Raw genomic sequence first — 18840 nt, forward strand, 5'->3', positions numbered from 1 at the left:
TTAGGTTGGAACCTTCAGCGTTTGTTTAGTGTATCTGTTGTATACATCTATTTTTATATAGTTGTTTTGTATAGTATGTTTATTTATATACAAACAAATATATTTTTTATTATTTTTAAAAATGCCTCTAACACAAAGCAGGTGATTTCGCATTTGTGAGAAGTTCTGAGTATCAGATTCTGCTTCAAAATCCATTGTGTTAGTTATATCAGCCAAGCCCAGGACAACTTGATGAACTCATTAAGCTGTGTGTGAGGAAAAAACATCCCCTTTTCTGAGCCTCTGTTACCTTTAGCTCTGACATTGTTGCTGTGCAGATAAATGAATAGGAGAGTGCTCTGACAAACTCTAAAGTACTACTTTAGAGATGCTACTTGTTCAGGTTTGTTCTGCCAGTAACGTCAGGAGGTACAGGGAAGTGGGAGGGCCTGGGATTGAGGATAACAGTGAGGAATTTGTTCTAGCCCTTCCCATGGTATCTGCAGGGGTTGGTGTGGGGGGAACAGAGAGGAGGGGTCAGATCTGAAGGCTGTCTGAAGCAAGTCGGTGGCAGGCTTGGTGACTGACCCAAGGGTGAAGTAGAATAGTCAGCGGTGTGTTACCTGGTTGACTGGGGGAGAATGTGGAGTGGCTGATGGATGTGAGGAAGTTGGGAAGAGAACCATTTAGAAGGGGGAGGGGATGTGATGATGGAGTTTGAGGCAAATGGGCTGGAGGCTGAGCTGAGCAAAGGGACAAGGAGACGGCTTGTTGAACTGAAGATTTTGGCACCATGTCTATGGCCATCAGTTGGTGTCTTGGAGCTTAAACGTGTCCAGGGGATTAAATAGAGCCCAGGCCTTCGACCAAGTCTGAGGTCACTATCACCAGCCTTGGAAGAGGGAAGTGAGGAGCTGGGGGTTGTGGTGGCCAAGAGACTGACACTTCATGACGTCCATCCTGGCTGAACCGGGGCTGGCGTGTGTCCACTAGAAAGAGACAGCCAGATAAGAGCATGAAAGCCTTACCCCAGAGCAGCCATTTACGACACGATTGACTTTTTATTTTATTTTTACTATTTTTTAAAATTCAAATTACTTATTTTTAAATGGAGTAAATTTAAATTTACTTATTTTTAAACCAATATTGTGTTGGTTTCTGCCATATATCAACATGAATCAGCCATAGGTGTGCATATGTCCCCTCCCTTTAGGACTGACTTTTTAAAAATGCTTATTTGGTTGCACTGGGTCTCAGCTATGACATGTGGGATCTAGTTCCCTGACCAGGGATCAAACCTGGGCCCCCTGCATTGGGAGCTCACAATCTTAGCCACTGGACTGCCAGGGAAATCCCAGGATTGACTTTTCTTGAAGGGAAAGATTGAATGCATATTTAACCTGGAGAATGGAGAGAGGAGCTTTTCACCTTTCCTCACAGCGTTCTCATTTGGGCTTCCCTGGTGGCTCAGATGGTAAAGAATCCGCCTGCAATGCAGGAGATGCAGTTTGATCCCCGGGTCGGGAAGATCCCCTGGAGGAGGGCATGGCAACCCACTCCAGTGTTCTTGCCTGGAGAATCCCATGGACAGAGGAGCCTGGTGGGCTACAGTCCATGCGGTTACAAAGAGTCGGACACGACTGAGTATCTAAGTCAAATTGGTACCAGCAGCTGGAACTCCCGAGTGAGGGGAAGACATGTGTTGCTCTCCGAGCATCTGGTAAAGCATCGCCCACCCACCTACCCACCCAGAGCTTGGGAGTATCTTGCTTACTTGCCTTTGGGTCATTCTCATGCCAGGCCAAGGCTGGGGTGTGGACAGAGGGCGTTAGGGTCTCCCCCTCCCTCCGTTCCCATCACACCACCCTGCTTACTTAGCAAGTCTTGCTGTTCTGAGTGTCTGTGTCTGGCCTTGACTGCTGGTGGTTCGAGTTGTGGTTTTAGTCCATGGGCGGCCTTGGTGGCTCGTGCCCCGGCTGTGGAATTCCATGTCCACCCCTTCCTCCTCCCTAGGTAATCTTGGGCCAGCTGGTCCTGTCTGCCAGGCACCCGGGAAGCACAGAATAGAAGGCGAGACGGGCCAGCCTCTCCTTCCCCCTGCTCACTCTCTGAATGCTGGTCTTTTGGAGTTTGGCATCCAAGAGCCAGTTTGACTAGTTCCTGCCCTGCCCAGTTTGGGCAACTGTGTAGGGCCTCTTGGTGTAACCCTGCTGGTCCTGCTCTTGTGTTTACCTTTCGGTGATAATCAACTTGTAGATGCTGAGCAGGTCCTGGTTGACGTGAAGAACTGCCTTATGGGAGGTGACCGGTATAAAGGATGGTTCATGGGATTTGAGAACCAGGCAGGGTTGGGTTAGAGTCCTCACGAGACTACTCAGTACTTGTGTGACTTGGTTAGCAACTTGCGTCACCTGCTCCGTCCTGAGTTTCCTCATCTGTGAAATGGGGTTGTCAGGGTGAAGTGGAGTGACCTTGCGCAGCAAGCCTGGTGCATAACAGACTCAAAATATTTGTCAGTTTCGCTTTCCTTTCTCTGGCTGTGCTTGACCCCAGGAGTAAGGGGCTCTGTCTGTCTGTCTTCACTTGACTCCTTGGGGAAGTCTTTTTCCCAAGGTGAGGCTTGGAGGGCTCCTGGTGAATGACCAGGCAGCTGCAGAACCTTCTAGCGCTGACGTTCCCTGAATTTAGGAATCTGGAGATGGGTCTTCTGGTTGTTTCTGTGTTCCCATTACTCTCACTAGAGGATGGGGACATTTTTCTCTTTTGAGAAGAATCAGCATTGCTTCTAGAAAAAAAGGCTCCCCCAGGAGGTACGCCCCATCTCTGTGGGCACTTCCATTCCTTCCTTGGTGTTCAGCTTCCTGCTTCCCACTTTCCGTAGTGGGCGCTCCCTTTGGGACCTTGGTGGCAGGAGAACCCTTGAGCAGAGAGCAAGGGTTGGCAGTGTCTTCATGAAACCATCTGGCTTCGATAGGAATGTGCCCTGTGCCCTACATTGTTCCAGAAAATTCAGAAGCCCCAGAAATGTACAGGCTGCTCCTGACTCCCAGACACCGAGCGGAGCCCTGGGATCTCCCCCCAACTCCACTCTGTCCTTGGCCTTGGTTTCTTCCTCTTCCCTCTTGGAGCTGCTGCAGCCACAGGGTGACTCTCTGGGCCGAAGCTGGGTGTGGCCTCTCTCCCCAGCTGCCTGGGCTCCAGCGCAGAGTCAGCAGGCTGGGTGGCGTCTGCAGCAGGGGTGGGGGTGGGGGGGAGTGGGGGGGGGGGGACTCAGACCTGGCTGTGCGAGCTTAGAAACCTGTCACTGCCAGGGCCCCTACCCTTTATGTTAAAACCCTGGGAGGAAGAACAGGCATTGAAGTGAAAGTTGCTCAGTCATGTCCGACTCTTTGTGACCCCCTGGACTATACAGTCCATAGGATTCTCCAGGCCTGAACACCAGAGTGGGTAGCCTCACCCTTCTCCAGGGGATCTTCCCAACCCAGGGATCAAACCCAGGTCTCTCACATGACAGGCGGATTCTTTGCCAGCTGAAGACTGACAAGAAGACTCTACTCTTGTCCTCAGTGTGCTTAAAATCTAGCAAAAAGAGACGTAAAGGCATAGTAAAATACCCTCCAGTATAAAACTCAGGGCTGGGGGATTCCCTGGTGGTCCAGCGGTTAATTCGGTGCATTCACTGCCAGGGGCACGGGTTCTATCTCTGATTGAGGATCTAAGATCCCTCAAGCCACCAGGTATGGCCAAAAAAAAAAAAAAATCCAGGGCTAGATTTTGTCCTGTAAACCAGTTGTTCTCAAACTTGGGCCCATTGAGGGATCACTTGGGGACATTTAAAAAATGTGCATGTTCTGGGAATTCCCTTGGTAGTCTAGTGGGCTGTCACTGCTGAGGGCCCAGGGTTCAGTTACTGGCTGAGGAACCAAAATCCAACAAGCCATGTGGCAAACAACTCCAGCACGTTCTGACTGCCTTCCAGTTGATTTTGATTCAGTGTTTTTCGGGTGGGTCTTTTAAAACAAGCTCCCCAGGAGAGGGTGATGTGCATGCATTCAGGGAGGGGGCGGGCAGGCTACTGTCAGATGATGCTGGGATGTGCTGCAATTCGGCTTGGTGAAGGCGGGGCCTCCCGTCCGTCCCCTGGAGGAGATGGTATGTCCCTAGGTGGGCTCTGACACCCGGCCCTCCCCAGTTGCAGGCTCCCAGCGTTCCTGCCCGGACATCTGGCTGTTTAGCTCAAGCAGCTGGCACAGTCCTCCCGGACCTGGAAGTGTCCGGCCTGGAGCTGCCACTCTGGCATCGAGCTGTCACCATTCAGGTCCAGCGATCGGAGTGGACACCACACCGTTAGTTTGGATCAAGCCTCAGTGATCCTGGGTGATCCTCTTTTCCCCCCGTCACTCACTTCCCCCTGGGTGAGGAGCACAGTTGGGGGTGGAGCGGGGAAACTGCATTTTCAGACATGCGTCAGATTTTCCTGGCCTCTGGTGGTGCAGGGAGGTGCCTGTGATCCTAGGAGCAGGCAGGCAGAGGGAGGACCATGGTGAGGGGCTGGGGACACCTCTACCCTGGGCTTGCTGGGCTGGGAGAATGACTGTGTCCTCTTCAAAGCCAGAGAGCTGAGAGCAGCCGGGGCTGAGGGTGGACCGCCCTCCCTCCGGAGGGTGGAGGGGAGATGAAGTCGTTGCAGTGGGATGGGTTCATATCTGGCAGGACGTGTGGGTTTGTGTCTTGAGTGGCTCCTCAAATCCCACTTGATCGCTCGTAATTCCAGCTAGGGCTCTGGAGGCCTCCAGCTGTGGTCTGGGGTGAGGAGACTGAGTTGGGCAAGAACGGCTCCAAGACTTGGCGTCTGCGTCTGGTAATTAGCGCCGCTGGTCGGGGATGGAAGCTGCCCTGGGCTGGGCGCCGCTGTTTACCCTTATGTAACTCTCACAACCAGCCCAGGAAACAGGGCTGATGAGCCCCATCTTCTAGGTAGAGGAACTTGCCTGCGGGCCTAGGACAGTGATGTCTAAGCTAGAATTCCAGCCACTTAAGTTAGACATGGCAATATGCTGCTTCTAGGGCTTCGGGGTGGAAGTCAGGAGAAGCCGAGCCAGGTGTGTGACCTCAGGCAGGTCCCCTCAACACACGACTCACTTCCCTCAAGTACACAACAGGGGCTGGGGGTGGGCCAGGGGGCCTGTGTCCACGGTGGCTGGTGGCGGTGTGTCCCCGGGGCTGTGCAGATGCAGCCAGCTGTGGGCAGCCTCTCCCTGCAGAGCTGTCTGTCTTGGGTGGTTCACAGCCTTCTCAGAGGCACTGTCAGCTGCTCACTGGCCTTTTGGGGTGCTGTGTTTCCTTTTTGGAATCGGATTTAGGGGGTATAGATTTCCCTGGTGGCTCAGACGGTAAAGAATCTGCCTGCAATGTGGGAGATCTGAGCTCGATCCCTGGGTGGGGAAGATCCCCTGGAGGAGGGCACGGCTAATAACTCCAGTATTCTTGCCCGGAGAATCCCATGGACAAAGGAACCTGGAGAGGCTACGGTCCATGGTGTTGCAGAGTCAGGCATGACTGAGCGACTAACACTTAGAGGTACTAGGCCTATCTGTGGTTACCCAACAGAGAGTTTTCTTTTAAAAAAACCAACCAAACAATGCAGTCATTATGTAGTTTAAAAAATGTGTAAATCCAGTCGTCCATATTCAAAATGCTGATTCAGATACTCAAGGGCAGCTTTTAGACTTATGGCCTCGTTTGCAAAAGAGAGGAGATGTCCTTTCTGGATCTCTTTCTCTAAATTTCTAGGGCTCTGAGAATCCTTTTATCGTGGTTTTATCTCCATCCATTTTCTTATGAGTAGGAAGCTTCACACACTGCCTTACTTCAAGTGATGCCTGTGAATTTAGGTTGTTGCACTTGGAAGGACTCTTCCCTGCTATCTAAGATATTTCTTAAGGGCAGGCTCCTGGAATGACAAGTCATCCCACTGTTGACCCTTTAGGAAATTTACTAGATAGTGAAGGACCGGGAAGCCTGGCGTGCTGCTGTCCATGGGGTTGCAAAAGAGTCGGACATGACTGAGTGACTGAACAATGATCTGCAGCCATTATTCTAGAGTTGCCTTTGTTTATTGCTTAGAGATGACCCCAGGTCTTCAAAATAGGGGCTCCCAGGTTATTCTTTGAGGCTTACGGCAATAGTTTAAGAGGTCACCAGGAGCTCAGGTCCCGTGGGAGTGGATTCGCCAAGTTATATGTGAGAAACTGTCCAGCTGTGATTTCTAACCACGGCCGTTTCTTTGGTACGCTCCCACCCCTGTGTTTTCATCCCTTCATTTCTGACAGTGGAGCAGTTAGAGAGCCAAGAGACTGTGTCAGGGTAGAATGTTGCCAGACAAGGTGCCTGTGAGTTTCTTGATGTTGCATTTATTTTTTTTATACTGTACAGATACCATTCTATTTTAGTACTCATACCTGCCCTTTGAAATAGACTGAAGATACATGTTTTTATTTCCTTTTTTCCCCCTATATTGTGTTACTCTGTACCATATTTATTAAGAAGAGAATTTGAAGTGTCATCAAACAAGATAAAGCCAACAGGGATATCAGAGCAGTCAGGACAATATGTATTTTATTTTATATATATATATATATATATAAAAACTAGCTAACACTTGTTCAGAGTCATAAAGATGACTATATAACTCTAAACAGGGACAATCCCCAGTGTTTTTTAATATTTATTTACTTTATTTATCTGGCTGTGCCGGGTCTTAGCTGCGGCACTAGAGAGCTTTAGTTGTGGCACGCAGGGTCTTTTTCTTCTTTAGTTGTGGCACGTGGGATGGCTCGAAAGACCCCTGGATTGGGAGCATGGAGTCTTAGCCACCAGGGAAGTTCCTGCAAGTGGTCTTGTCTATTAACTCATCCTTAGAACTGTCTGGTGAGGTAGGTACTATTATGATCCCTGTTTTTACAGAAGGGAAAACTGAGGCTTAGAGATGAAGGAACTTATTCACAAAGTGGTGGAGCCCCCACTTTTAACCACTGTACTAGAATACATCTCTGAAATAAATGAGGCTAAGGGAAATGTTAAGTCCACATACCGTGGCAAGAATTATCACTGTGGTGAGGTGAAGAAAGGTAAGTGACTAGAGAACAAACTTATGGGGAGATGGTGGGGGAGGGAATAGTTAGGGAGTTTGGGATGGACATGTACACACTGCTGTATTTAAAATGCATAACCAACAAGGACCTACTGTATAGCACAGGAAATTCTGCTCAATATTCTGTAACAACTTCATTGGGAAAAGAATTTGAAAAAGAATAGATACATGTACAATTGAAGGGCTTAGGGCTTCCCAGGTGATCCTAGTGGTAAAGAACCTGCCTACCAATGCAGGAGATGGTAAGAGATATGGGTTTGATCCCTGGGTTGAGAAGATCCCCTGGAGTAGGAAATGGCAACCCGCTCCAGTATTCCTGGAGAATCCCATGGACAGAGGAGCTTGGCAGGCTACAGCCCTTGAGGTTGCAAAGAGTTGGACACGACTGAAGGGATAGCACGCACGTCTGTATAATTGAATCACTTTGTTGTACACCTGAAACGAATACAACATTGTTCATCAGCTGTACTCCAAAATAAAATCAAAAGCTAAAAAAAAAAGTAAGTGACTAGTCAAGATTGCAAAGCCAGAAAGTGGCATCAACAGAATGAGACTCTCAGCCTTCCGTAGTCCTGTATCCACTGCCTCGCATAGCATCCTTCTTCAAATGCAAAACCCATGTCTTTCAGAACCTGGCAATTGGGGCAGGAGCTGTCGGATCTTTGCAGCTGACCTACATCTCGAAGGTAATGTCGGCCTGGAGCTCTGGGACTTCATGGTTTGTAAGTAGGTATAGTATCTAAACTAGAGGAAGCACACACCTTGGGCAGCAGCTCCTGGGGGTGTTGCTGGGCTATGATGTGCTCCCCATGTGCCCGTGGAAGCCTTTAACTGACCGGGGCCGGGTGGCCTGTGGCAGCAGGTTCTTGGAGGGTGGTCTTGCAGCCTCTCACTTCTGGGACCCCTCAGTCAGTGATACTGCCATCTCCTGCAAAGGTGGGATGGGAGGTGGGTGGGCAAAGACTGGGACGTGATCTTTTTTTTTAACTGGGACCAAAAGGAACACAACCACAACAGCAAAAAACCCAGTGACTGTAAAGGATTCTCTCAAAGTGTATGGTTCGACTGGCATGGCTCAGAAAGCGTTGGGGCGGCACTGAAAGCTTATCCATGGGCGGGACCGGATCACTGTGGAGGGGAGCCTGGGAGGGCCCCAACCACTCAGCAGCCAGAGAACAGCTGAACGGGCTGGCAGGCCAGCCGACAGCCCATCCCCTGGTCCAGTCTGCACAGAAGAGGCGAGAGCAACCCCTCTTCTGGGCTGAGACCTGGGTGGGGCCTGGGGGGCTCCAAGTGGATGGTGCCCACTCGTAGCTGCTGAATTCAGCTTTGTGTAGTGGCTCCTCCTTGGAGCAGGCACCGGCGCTGACCTGTGATGCAGCAGTGATAAAAAAAAAGGCCGGGGGATTTAGAGCCTTGCTAGAAAGAGGAACTGTTTGTCCAGCAAGGAGAGCCAAGTGGCCCCCAGCCAGCACCGAGGTTCTGGAAGGCCCTCACTCAGCCCTCTTGGGGACCTCGGCTTCCTTGTCCACATTCTCCCCTCCTCAGGGGATGGGGCTCTGATCTGAGTGGCTCCTGTCCATCTCATAATAAGCTTTGGGGGTCCTTGGGCAGCCCTCCCATCTCAGCTGGGCCAAAGGGGAAGGCAACTGCAGGGGTTGCAGGTGGGAGTCCAGCAGAGGAGACTGGGTGCAGGGCAGTGTTTGGGAGCCTTAGAGCGAGGAGGGAAGGACCGGGAGAGGGGAAGGGCTTAGGAAAGCAGGCAATTTGCATGCTTTGTGGTCAGAATGTGGCTGGCTCCCGGAGGCCCCTCCGGCCAGGGCCCTGGGCCCTCCCCTCTCCTGTCCTGTCCTGTCCTGTCTTGCTGTGAGCTCATTAGGTCATTTCACTAGGAGGTTGGAAGAGAGAGAATTCAGAGAGCAGGGAGCAGAGAACCCCAAGATTAATGAAACTCTAAACCATCTCCCATTTGAGAGGGTTTTTTTTTTTTTTCTCCTTCCTGATGGGAGAAGAGGGACTACAGTCTCTTGCAGAATCGTGATTTATAAATGCAGCTCGGATGAGGGTTTCTCGAATTCTCGGCTTGGGAGGCTGCTTCCTTTAGCAGGAGGGACCTGCCTTGTACCCTCCGTGGAGGGGAGAGGCAGGCAGGGATGGGTTTTGCAAAACCCACAGCTGCCAATGGGTCAGGTTTCTCGGAGAGGAGAGCCTTGAACTGCTTGCTGCCTGACCCGGTGCCAGAAAGCAGGGGTTTTCCCAGAAAAAAAAAAAAACAAAACATTTAGCCTGTGCTGGTATCAAATTCGGCATTCCAGGTTATTTCTTGTTAACCCCTAGGTGTCCCGTCCCCGAGGAACCTGTTGCACCAGCAGCGGCAGCCTGGCCGTAGTGCGTGTGGCCTCCGCTAAGGGTGCTCGTCCTTGTGGGCTGGTGTTGGGAACATCCATCTTCAGAGAGGCTAACACAGAGGAAGCTTCTGCAGTTGATGTCGCAGCAGCAGGGCCAGTTCTCAGGCCAACTAGAAAAAGATGGATGCTGGCCTTTGACTCCACTCACCTCCCTGCTTTGTTTGCGGGTCCTCCTCTTCCACACAGCCAGCTCCACCTCTGTTAATGGGAGTCCTGGCCTGACCCTTGAGGCCAACCAAACTGAAACGTGGGAGTCAGGAGCAGAGAAAGCTTTACTGCAAGGCCATGCAAGGAGATGAGGTGGCTCACGGCCTTCAGGAGTCTCAAGCTCCCTGAAGGGTTTCAGCAAAGCGTTATTAAGGGCAGATGAGAGGGTTGAGGGCCTCAGGGTGCATGTTTCTCTGACGGGCTGATGGTGTCGTGGGAATTCATGTTAGTGGTCGACCTCGGGCTTCAGGAGACATGGGACCACGTACTCAAGGTCATCTAGTCCTTCCTCCGTTTGCTGCTGCTTGTTGGGGGGATGGGGTTCACATCTGCAAAACAACTCAGGAAATTTTCATCAGATACTATTATCTGGGTACCTCAGAGGGGAGCTCAAGCAGAGGATACAGGGAGGGGGGTGGGGCGGGGAGGCTTTGTCTGCGGAAGGCCCCATAAGGTCCTGTTCACTTAACACTTCCAGCTTGTGGCCTGGCTCTCTGTTAATTGCAACAAAGACCTTCTTGGAACAGGGCTCACTCCTGGCTTTTGACGGGCAGGGGTGGGCAGGGTCATGGATCCTTAGGAAAGTCTGATGAGAAGCGTGGATTCATGTCCCGGGTAAATCACGTGTGTGTGCACACACCCTCATTTCTCCTGTGCCTCCAGGGCTCACTGACCCCTGGAAGCTGGTTCAGAGGCTCCAGCTTCGAGCCTGCTATGATTCTGGGTGGGTGAGTGCCTCTTCCCCGGGTCCTGATGCTGCCTCGTGGGGCAGGGTCTCCCTGGGCAGCACCGAGGCTCCAAGGCCTTTGGCTGCTGCTGCTGCTGCTGCTGTTGCTGGAGGGGCCCCAGCTCTACTTCCGGCTCAGGGGAGCCAGGGTGGGGCGGGCTCGCAGTGCCCCGGTGCCCCATGGCTTTGCTGCTCCTGTGGTCTGTGCAGGATCTGATAAGAGCGAGTTCCTGAGCGTCTGTTGGGCTGGGGGGGCAGGGGGCGGCCTCGCCTGTGTCACTCTGCGGGTGACCTGTGCTCCGTCCCTGCCTCACCTCCCCTGCCCCCCGACCTCTCCCTGCCTCCTCACCTAGGACCCACCGGTCAACCACTGCTGTGCAGCGACTTACTTGTGGCCAGAGTCAGCCCATCCACTGCACCACTTCTTCAAGAGCCTTTCTGCTCCTTCACCACGTGTGAAGGAGCTGCATGGGCTGGCCTAGTCAGCAGCAGGTGGTGTGGTGGGGGCAGTGGTGCTATCCCTCCCAGGAGGTGGGGGTCCTGCCCCCCATCACTGGGATCTGGGGGGAGGCCAGAGCTATACTCCTCCAGAGTGAGTGAGACCCCCCTCTCAGCCCCCACCTTGGCCTTTCTTTCTGAGGGCATAGCAGCCAATAGATGGGACTTGCTTTGTTGTTGTTGTTGTTGTTTTTGGCCACACCAAGGCATGTGGAATCTTAGTTCTCCAACCAGGGATCAATCCCATGCCCCCTGTATTGGAAGCCTGGAGTCTTAACCACTGGACCACCAGGGAAGTCCCTGTATTTTCTTCGTCATTCCAGGACTGTAAGAAGGAGTGTAGTTGCTTCCCCTCTGGCTTTGCCACTCTTGGGGCTGATCAGAGATGTTGAGGGTCTTACCCTTGCAAAACAACCCATCAGGGTTGACCTAGAAGTAGCGTCCTGTTAATTCAGCAAGAGCTGCTTGGCCAGGTAATCCTTCTGTGGTCACCACGAAGCAGATTACAGGTGTGCAGGCGTGTAATCACACGTACTCCCAACTGAACACTGGATAAACATGTAAAAGCAAATGGAAAGCCAAGTGATCTCTTTGAAAGCTTTGACTTCCGGTAATGAGCGCGTTTCCCTCGGATGGGCTGGTAATGAGCTGTGGTCAGAGTGGACTGTTTGTCTCCCAGCCGGGGTGAAAGTGTGCAGAAGGCAGGGAGGGCCAAGGTAGTTCTGCGAGGGTCAGGGTCATACAGGAACCAAGGGCGGGGCACACAGGAGCTCTGAGCTTGAGGACCTGCAAGAACACGGGTGCTGAGGGAGGAAGCCCGTGCGTCACCGACAGATCAGAACATCAGATGCAAACAGGAGGGAAACACACAGTGTGGCTCAGGTTGAACTCTGGGGTCTGCATCCCAGGAGAACAAGATGGCATGGGGGCCAGGGCTTGTTCGCAGGGCTCTGGCGCACAGATGCTAAATAGGCAAGGGGATTTTCATCCTCTTTGAAGGCAGATATGCGGGCTCACCTTTGTCTAAATCTTCATCATCTGGGAGATGATTTAAAGACTTTCTTAGGCTCTCTAGCGTACACCTCACATCATGGTAAACATCAGAATGACTCCACTTCCCTCATTGACTGTAATTGTTTGGCTGTGAGATATTTGAAAGGATTTTCATCATTTTCCTTTTTGAAATGATTTGACTGTGAGTAACTCAATTTATGATTGGCTTTAATTTCTCAGCTATCGTCTTGCACATCCAGGGATTCTCGTGAACCAAGAAAATCAAAGCTGCTGATTATTTTTGAATGTTGTGCGGTTTTTGTGAATGTTTAATTAGAATGTGAATGAAGTTGGCTTAATGCGACATCTTGTAGGCATGTTGATGAGGTTGGTGTAACATCATATAGACATTCAGTTGAATAGTTATTACTATTGAGTGTGCCATATTCATTTTATGTGTTGGAGGCCAGGTCTCATACATGTTTTGGGGCCCGGAGAAGCTCACAAGGCCCTTAGCATTTTGTCCGTCATGCCAAGCATGAAAAGTGAAAGTTAGTCACACAGTCATGTCCAACTCTTTACGATCCCATGGACCGTAGCCCACCAGGCTCCTCCGTCCATGGGATTCTCCAGGCAGGAGTACTGGAGTGGGTTGCCATTTCCTTCTCCAGGGGATCTTCCCAACCCAGGGATCAATCCTGGGTCTCCTGCATTGCAGGCAGATTCTTTACCATCTGAGTACTAGGGAAGCCCCTCATGCCCAGCATAGCATGGCTTGTATTGGTACGTGGAGTGGGTGTAAACAGCCTCTCCTTGGTTGAGCAGCTTCTGCATGATAAGGTGGGTTAAGTGCTTCACCTGCGCTGTCACATTTAATCCTCTCCATGGCCCTGTGAGAGCATGATTTATTATTACTGTTTGATGGACTAGGAAATGGTGAGACAGCTGGGACACCTGGGATGGGGGCCCTGGTGCTCTGGCACCAAAGCCCAGGCTGTGCCGCCTGTCCTTCCTTTGATCTTTTATAGGCTGCCGCCTCGGTTCCCATCTTGAGTGTTCTGGGCAGTATTAATTTGGGTTGTTGAGAAATCTGGGCCAGGTCTGTAGAAAGAACTTAGAGCCAAGAGAGAGAATTCAGTCACCCTGGTGTGTCAGCTTGGTGTGTCAGTCACAATCAGATCCTGAGCCACTGTGAGCCATGATGAGACCTTAATTTTTTTTTTTTTTAATGTTGGGTCTTTCCCTCTTGTTTTTATTTTATTTGCCTGTACTCGGGTCCTTTAGTTGTGGCAGGGCAGGATTTTTTCCAGGTGGCTCAGTAGTCAAGAATCCACCTGCCAATGCAGGAGACACAGGAGACATGGGATCGATCCCTGGGTTGGGAAGATCCCCTGGAAGAGGAAATGGCAACCCATTCCAGTATTCTTGTCTGGGAAATCTCATGGACAGAGGAGCCTGGCGGGGTACAGTCCAAGGGGTCGAAAAGAGTCGGACACGACTGGGCACACGCACACTATAGGAACTCTCAGTTGTGAGTTCATTTGGGATCTAGTTCCCCGACTAGGGGTGGAACCTGGGTCCCATGCATTAGGAGTGCAGGGTCTTAGCTACTGGATCACCAGGGAAGTCCTAAAAACCTTAATTTTGACTCCAAAGTTTTCTTTAGCTCTTGGCTTCTAATGAGCTTCCTGTTAAAGCTAGAACCACTCCAGGAGCCCCTGGGCGAGAGCAAGTTGGACAATGCCCCAGAAATGTGGGAATGGTGTACATGAGTGGATGATAGCCACATGTGAATATTGGTTCCCAGCCTCGGTCCTGGGGGAAGGGGCTGTCCCCTTAGAAATCCCAGGACCAGTGGTGGAGGCCTGCTCCAGGGAGGTTCAGCCTTCATTAAGGGCAGTCATCTAATTCCATATGATGGAATATGCTTTCCTTTCCTTGTTCAGTGTATTTGAACTCAAATGAGACAGGCTCACAACAGTCACAGAATCAGAACATACATGTGGGGCAGGCTTGAAAAGGCAGGATGACACAGCAGGAGGTAGAAAAAGTCCCGCTTTCTTATGCCCTTGCCTTCAATATGGGATGTGCCCTGATCCCGTCAGCTGCTCTCTGGGCAGGTGGGAAGTGCTTATTTTCATGGTGAAGCAGTCAGGGTAAAGATAAGGGAAATTGATCTGTGTGTCTCAGTGCAGTGAGTGACCCACCTTTCTGTGGGCTCTGTTTGAAATCTGGGTATTTGTGACAATTCCACCTCTGATTCACAGAACTGTTTAGGGGAGGAGGTTTGGTGGTTGGGAGAGGAGTAGGGTCTCGCTAATGTGAAAGGTACATATATTTGTGGTCCAAAGAGAATTTTCTCAGGACTTAGTGGCTTGTGAGCATTTTTGAAGATTCAACACAGACATCAAGATAGCGGTTATCTCTGAGGGGTGGGGCTGGGATTCTATCTACCAGAGAGGGGCACAGAGGGCTTCTAAGAAATAGGATCGATAGTGGGTGATTTCTTAATCTGGATGATGAGTGCAAGGTTTCCACTCAGCCATTAGTTTTTAAAATGCTCTCATATGTTTTTGTATACTCTTCTTTTTGTATCGAGTCCCCTAATGTATAAAGTTTTGAAGGAAAAAACAACACAGCTTTACAACACTGTTGGAAACACACTCACGTTTCTTTTCTTTTTTCATCTGATTTAGGTGAGCATAGCCACCCCAAAGCAGAAACCCAAAACTCCGTTTTGCTTCGGTAAGTCCTGAGCAGAGGATGGGTTTTCTGAACACTCCTCCAGCAGCTTCCTCTTTTGCGTGGAGACGGTCCTGTGATCGATCACATGTGACTTGTACCGTGTGTGTGTGAGGGACCGCTGTCCCAGCCATATCCCTGGGTGTCACATGATCTTCCTTTCCCTGGTCTCCCTGCGAAGATTGTTAATAACATAAGATGGAGGCACAGGCGCCCATGATGTCTCAGTTCTCCTGGCTCTCTGCAGGGCAGGGTGCCAGGTATCTACCGGAAGTCTTAAGGAACCTTTAACTCAGAGCAGAGGAATGGTACAGAGACTTGAGGGAACTAGGGAATGTTCTACTGAAAGTCTTACTGCCAATGAATGATGGCTGGGGGTGCCCCAGGAAGCAGAGCCGCTCAGTGGATGCAGGTCACTGAAGCATCAGTATTTAACTGGCTTCTACTGCCTTGTCGGTGCTGTACTAAGTGCTATGAGCAGAAGCTAACAAATAGCTTCTGTTTTATGTCTGGGGTGTAAGCGCCACGAAGGCAGGGATGGTCCCCGGCTTTGTCACTGGTATATCCCCAGCACTTAGCGTGTGCTTCCTGGCACAAAGCGGTTGCTCAGTAAATATTCTCTGAAGGAATGAGGGGATGAACTCACCCGATGCTCACCTCCTCCAGTTCTAGCTTATTTTTGCCAGGAGAGTAACATGGTCATTTAAGCTGTCCTCTTTTCCCACTCAGGTTGGTTCAAACTTCTTTGCACACTTTCTCCCACTTCCTTCAACTATCATTGCCAAGCTCAAAAATCGGACTCTCAGATTTTGTGGTCAGCAGATCTAAAAAGAAAAAAAAAAAAGAAGAAGAAGAAGAACCCAGAAGTAAATTGTTGACCTCATAGAGTGCTGGGGAAGGACCAGGTTGAAAATGGGGTCTCAAAGTCACCGACTTGAACCCAGGCAACCTTAGTTCCATGTCTCAACCACAGACAAGACCCCTAACCCGGGTCAGTTCAGCTAGTGGAAACCAGGAGCATGGGGGCCAAGCTTGCATGTGTATTATCATGACTGTCCAGCGTTCAGCACCTTGGAAAAGCTGTCCAGGCGTGTGTCTGGTGGATGGTGAATGAGCCGCCTTTCTGCACAGCAGCACACCAAGGCCATTAGTGTTGTCTTGTGGCCAATGGAGTAATAATCCACATTTTTTTTTGAGATTGAGAGTGCTCTGCTTCCCAGATACTCCCAGGTGACTTTGCACCATGCGGAACATCTTGGTCTCTTTGGCGGGAATCCTCTGCCCTGCTACACCAAACATCTTAGTTCTGGTGTGTGTGTTCTGACCTGGATTCTTCTCTCTTCGTCCCATACCTTTTGCAGTCATCAACGCCCTCTCGCAGAGGTATTTTCTTCAAGCCAACGACCAGAAAGATCTGAAGGACTGGGTGGAAGCCTTGAACCAAGCCAGCAAAATCACCGTACGTATGATCCTTCTCCTTTCCGGTGAGAGTCTTTCTGCAGTTGGCACGTTTCGGGTGGGGAGTGGCCCGGATGGCGACGGGGACTTTCTCAGGACCCGTTCCGGACCGGTTCCCCTACTTCTTCGTACACCTTGGCCAACTAGCCGCAAGTTGAGCTGAGAGCCTGAGTCTGAATCAGGTTTGAGGGGAAGTTTATGGGGGTGTCCCTGCTGTGCTTCCTGGGAGGGCTCCCAGGCGGTCGTGGTTTGGGTCATTCTGGGATGCTGATTCAGAATGTGGTGGGATTGGAAAATGGAGTGCTGACTCTGAGAAACAGATTAGAGGAAACTCACATGAGGGGGGAAGTCGGAACTTTTTCCTGGCTTGGGGGAGACTCTTCTGACTTTAAGAGGCCACCTGGGGACCAGTCCAGGCCGTCCACTGACCTGTCCTGGGAAATCCTAACATTTATAAGCACCAGTTTGCTGGCTGTTCTATGAGGACTCTTGTTTTCCTTGACTTGGCTAAGGAAGAACTCCTTTCTTCTTCCTTAGAAATACAGAAAAAGAAAGGGAGGTGGGTTGGAATAAGGAGAAGGGAAAACTGTTTCAGGGAAAAAAACTAGACCTTTAACCAATAATATAGGCCAACTTCTGGCATGTAAGCCACACTTTGCTGAAAAGCTTGATTTTCTGATATCTTCAGAAGTGCTAGCATTCTAGTGACTTCCAGTAAAAATCAGTATGTGCTGGGGAAGATTATTCTCCCCAGTACCTCAGGGTTCCCGTGAATAATTTCATAGAAGAAACCTGTACACTTATCCAGCACTTGTGATGCTGCCTCTGAGCAGAGTACAATTCAGTCATCGATGTGGTTTTGCTTGTTGGCTCATTTTTCTGATAAACCTTGGTAAGGCAGTGAAAAGAGAGGGGAATGGTGGGGGTCTGTGAAGGGGGGTAACTGCTAACTCAGGCACGTCTGCTACCCACACGCTGTGTGTGTCTGCAGAATGCTGACTTTATTAAAGGTTTTCTTTGTTCATGTTGGAGTCTTCACCCTTCTGGGTCTTCCACACTGTGGGGAGTTTCTTTCAGTGTCTAATATTTTCTTCTCATTCAGTGTTCTCTCTCTCTCTTTTTTTTTTTTTAAGTTTTTTTGTTTTTTTTTTTGATGTGGATGATTTTTAAAAGTCTTTATTGAATTTGTTATAGTATTGCTCCTGTTTTATGTTTTGGTTCTTTGGCTGCAAGGCATGTGGGATCTTAGCTTGGGAAGCTAAGATCCAGTCGTACCCCCTGCATTGGAAGGTGAGGTCTTAAGCACTGAACCACCAGGGAAGACCCCAGGGTGTCCTCTCTTGGACCTGCCTGCTGAACTGGACTACACAGACTGGGAGGCAGCGGGGGGCCTCTTTTTCCTGCTTTTGTGCCTTGAGCGTGGAGTTGCTCCAAGCGGCTAGTTCCACGCCCTCTTTCTGCCTGCTGGGATGGCCCAGCCTCTGCAGGGCTCCATAACCTCTAGGGTCCCCCTGACTTGCCTCTGCTCTATTTATACCTCTCTTCACTCCTCCTGCCAAAGATCCTGTGGGACAGAAGGAAGACGAGGGGTACCTGACTTCCTCATTACGGGCAAATTTCTCTTAGTGCACCTTGTGTGCAAAGTGAAGCATCTTGGGGACAGGGGATGCAGAGATGAAAGACACAGACCCTGTGTCCAGCGGGGCTTCCTCACTGGCCACACTGTTCACCCTTCACATCACTCCTGTGAGGCGGCTGCTTTCACTGCCATTTTTATGATGAGGAAAACGGAAATCAGAGTCTTGCCCTAAGTCTGCTAAGTCTCTTCAGTAGTGTCCGACTCTGTGCAACCCCATAGACAGTAGGCAGCCCACCAGGCTCCCCCGTCCCTGGGATTCTCCAGGCAAGAACACTGGAGTGGGTTTCCATTTTCTTCTCCAATGCATGAAAGTGAAAAGTGAAAGTGAAGTCGTTCAGTCGTGTCCGACTCTTCACGACCCCATGGACTGCAGCCTACCAGGCTCCTCCATCCATGGGATTTTCCAGGCAAGAGTTCTGGAGTGGGTTGCCATTGCCCTAAGTCTGGAGTTTGCTAAATGACAGAGCTGAGATTCAAGCCTAGGACCTTCTGACTTCTGAGACCTGGAAGGGTTTATAAAAATATGAAAAACAAGCAGCAGATGTAAAAGAAGTTAGATGACATACCACTTTCACATTCATGGCTTCTTGTTAGCCTCATGAAAACCTCAAGTAGGGAGGGCAGGAGTGATCATCTGGTTTATAAACGAGGCAGTGGAAATGTCTGGAGATCAGAGTGACCCGCCCAGGTTCAGGAGCCAGTAACCACAGATCACTGGTCACTGAGTGCTAGGTCACTGAGTCCTTATGATTGAAGATAACGGTCAGCATATGGTATTCAGCCAAAAGTGCAGACGCCAAGGGGGAAAGGGGTGGAGTGAATTGGGAGACTGGGATTGACATGTACACTACCATGTATAAAATAGATAACTAATGAGAACCTACTGTATAGCACAGGGGGCTCTATTCAGTGCCCTGCGGTGACCTAAATAGGGAGGAAATGCAATAAAGAGGAGATATCTGTGTACAGATAGCTGACTCACTTTGCCGTACAGCAGAAACTAACACAACATTGTAAAGCAACCATATACTCCAAT

At 50.3% G+C, this 18840-nt stretch overlaps 1 protein-coding gene across 4 annotated transcripts in view; it reads left to right on the forward strand.

Annotated features, from left to right (window-relative positions):
* The window catches only part of PLEKHA2 (pleckstrin homology domain containing A2), an 81499-nt gene that overhangs the window by 41892 nt on the left and 20767 nt on the right, over positions 1-18840 (forward strand). For all 4 annotated transcript variants that reach the window (XM_061404548.1, XM_061404547.1, XM_061404545.1 and 1 more), the window contains 3 exons: positions 7762-7818; positions 14662-14710; positions 16069-16166. In XM_061404548.1, coding sequence (XP_061260532.1) covers positions 7762-7818; positions 14662-14710; positions 16069-16166 — 204 coding nt within the window. The remainder of the gene's footprint in view (positions 1-7761; positions 7819-14661; positions 14711-16068; positions 16167-18840) is intronic.

The sequence above is a fragment of the Bos javanicus genome, chromosome 27 (assembly GCF_032452875.1).
Source record: "Bos javanicus breed banteng chromosome 27, ARS-OSU_banteng_1.0, whole genome shotgun sequence".
NCBI classification, from domain to species: Eukaryota; Metazoa; Chordata; class Mammalia; order Artiodactyla; family Bovidae; genus Bos; species Bos javanicus.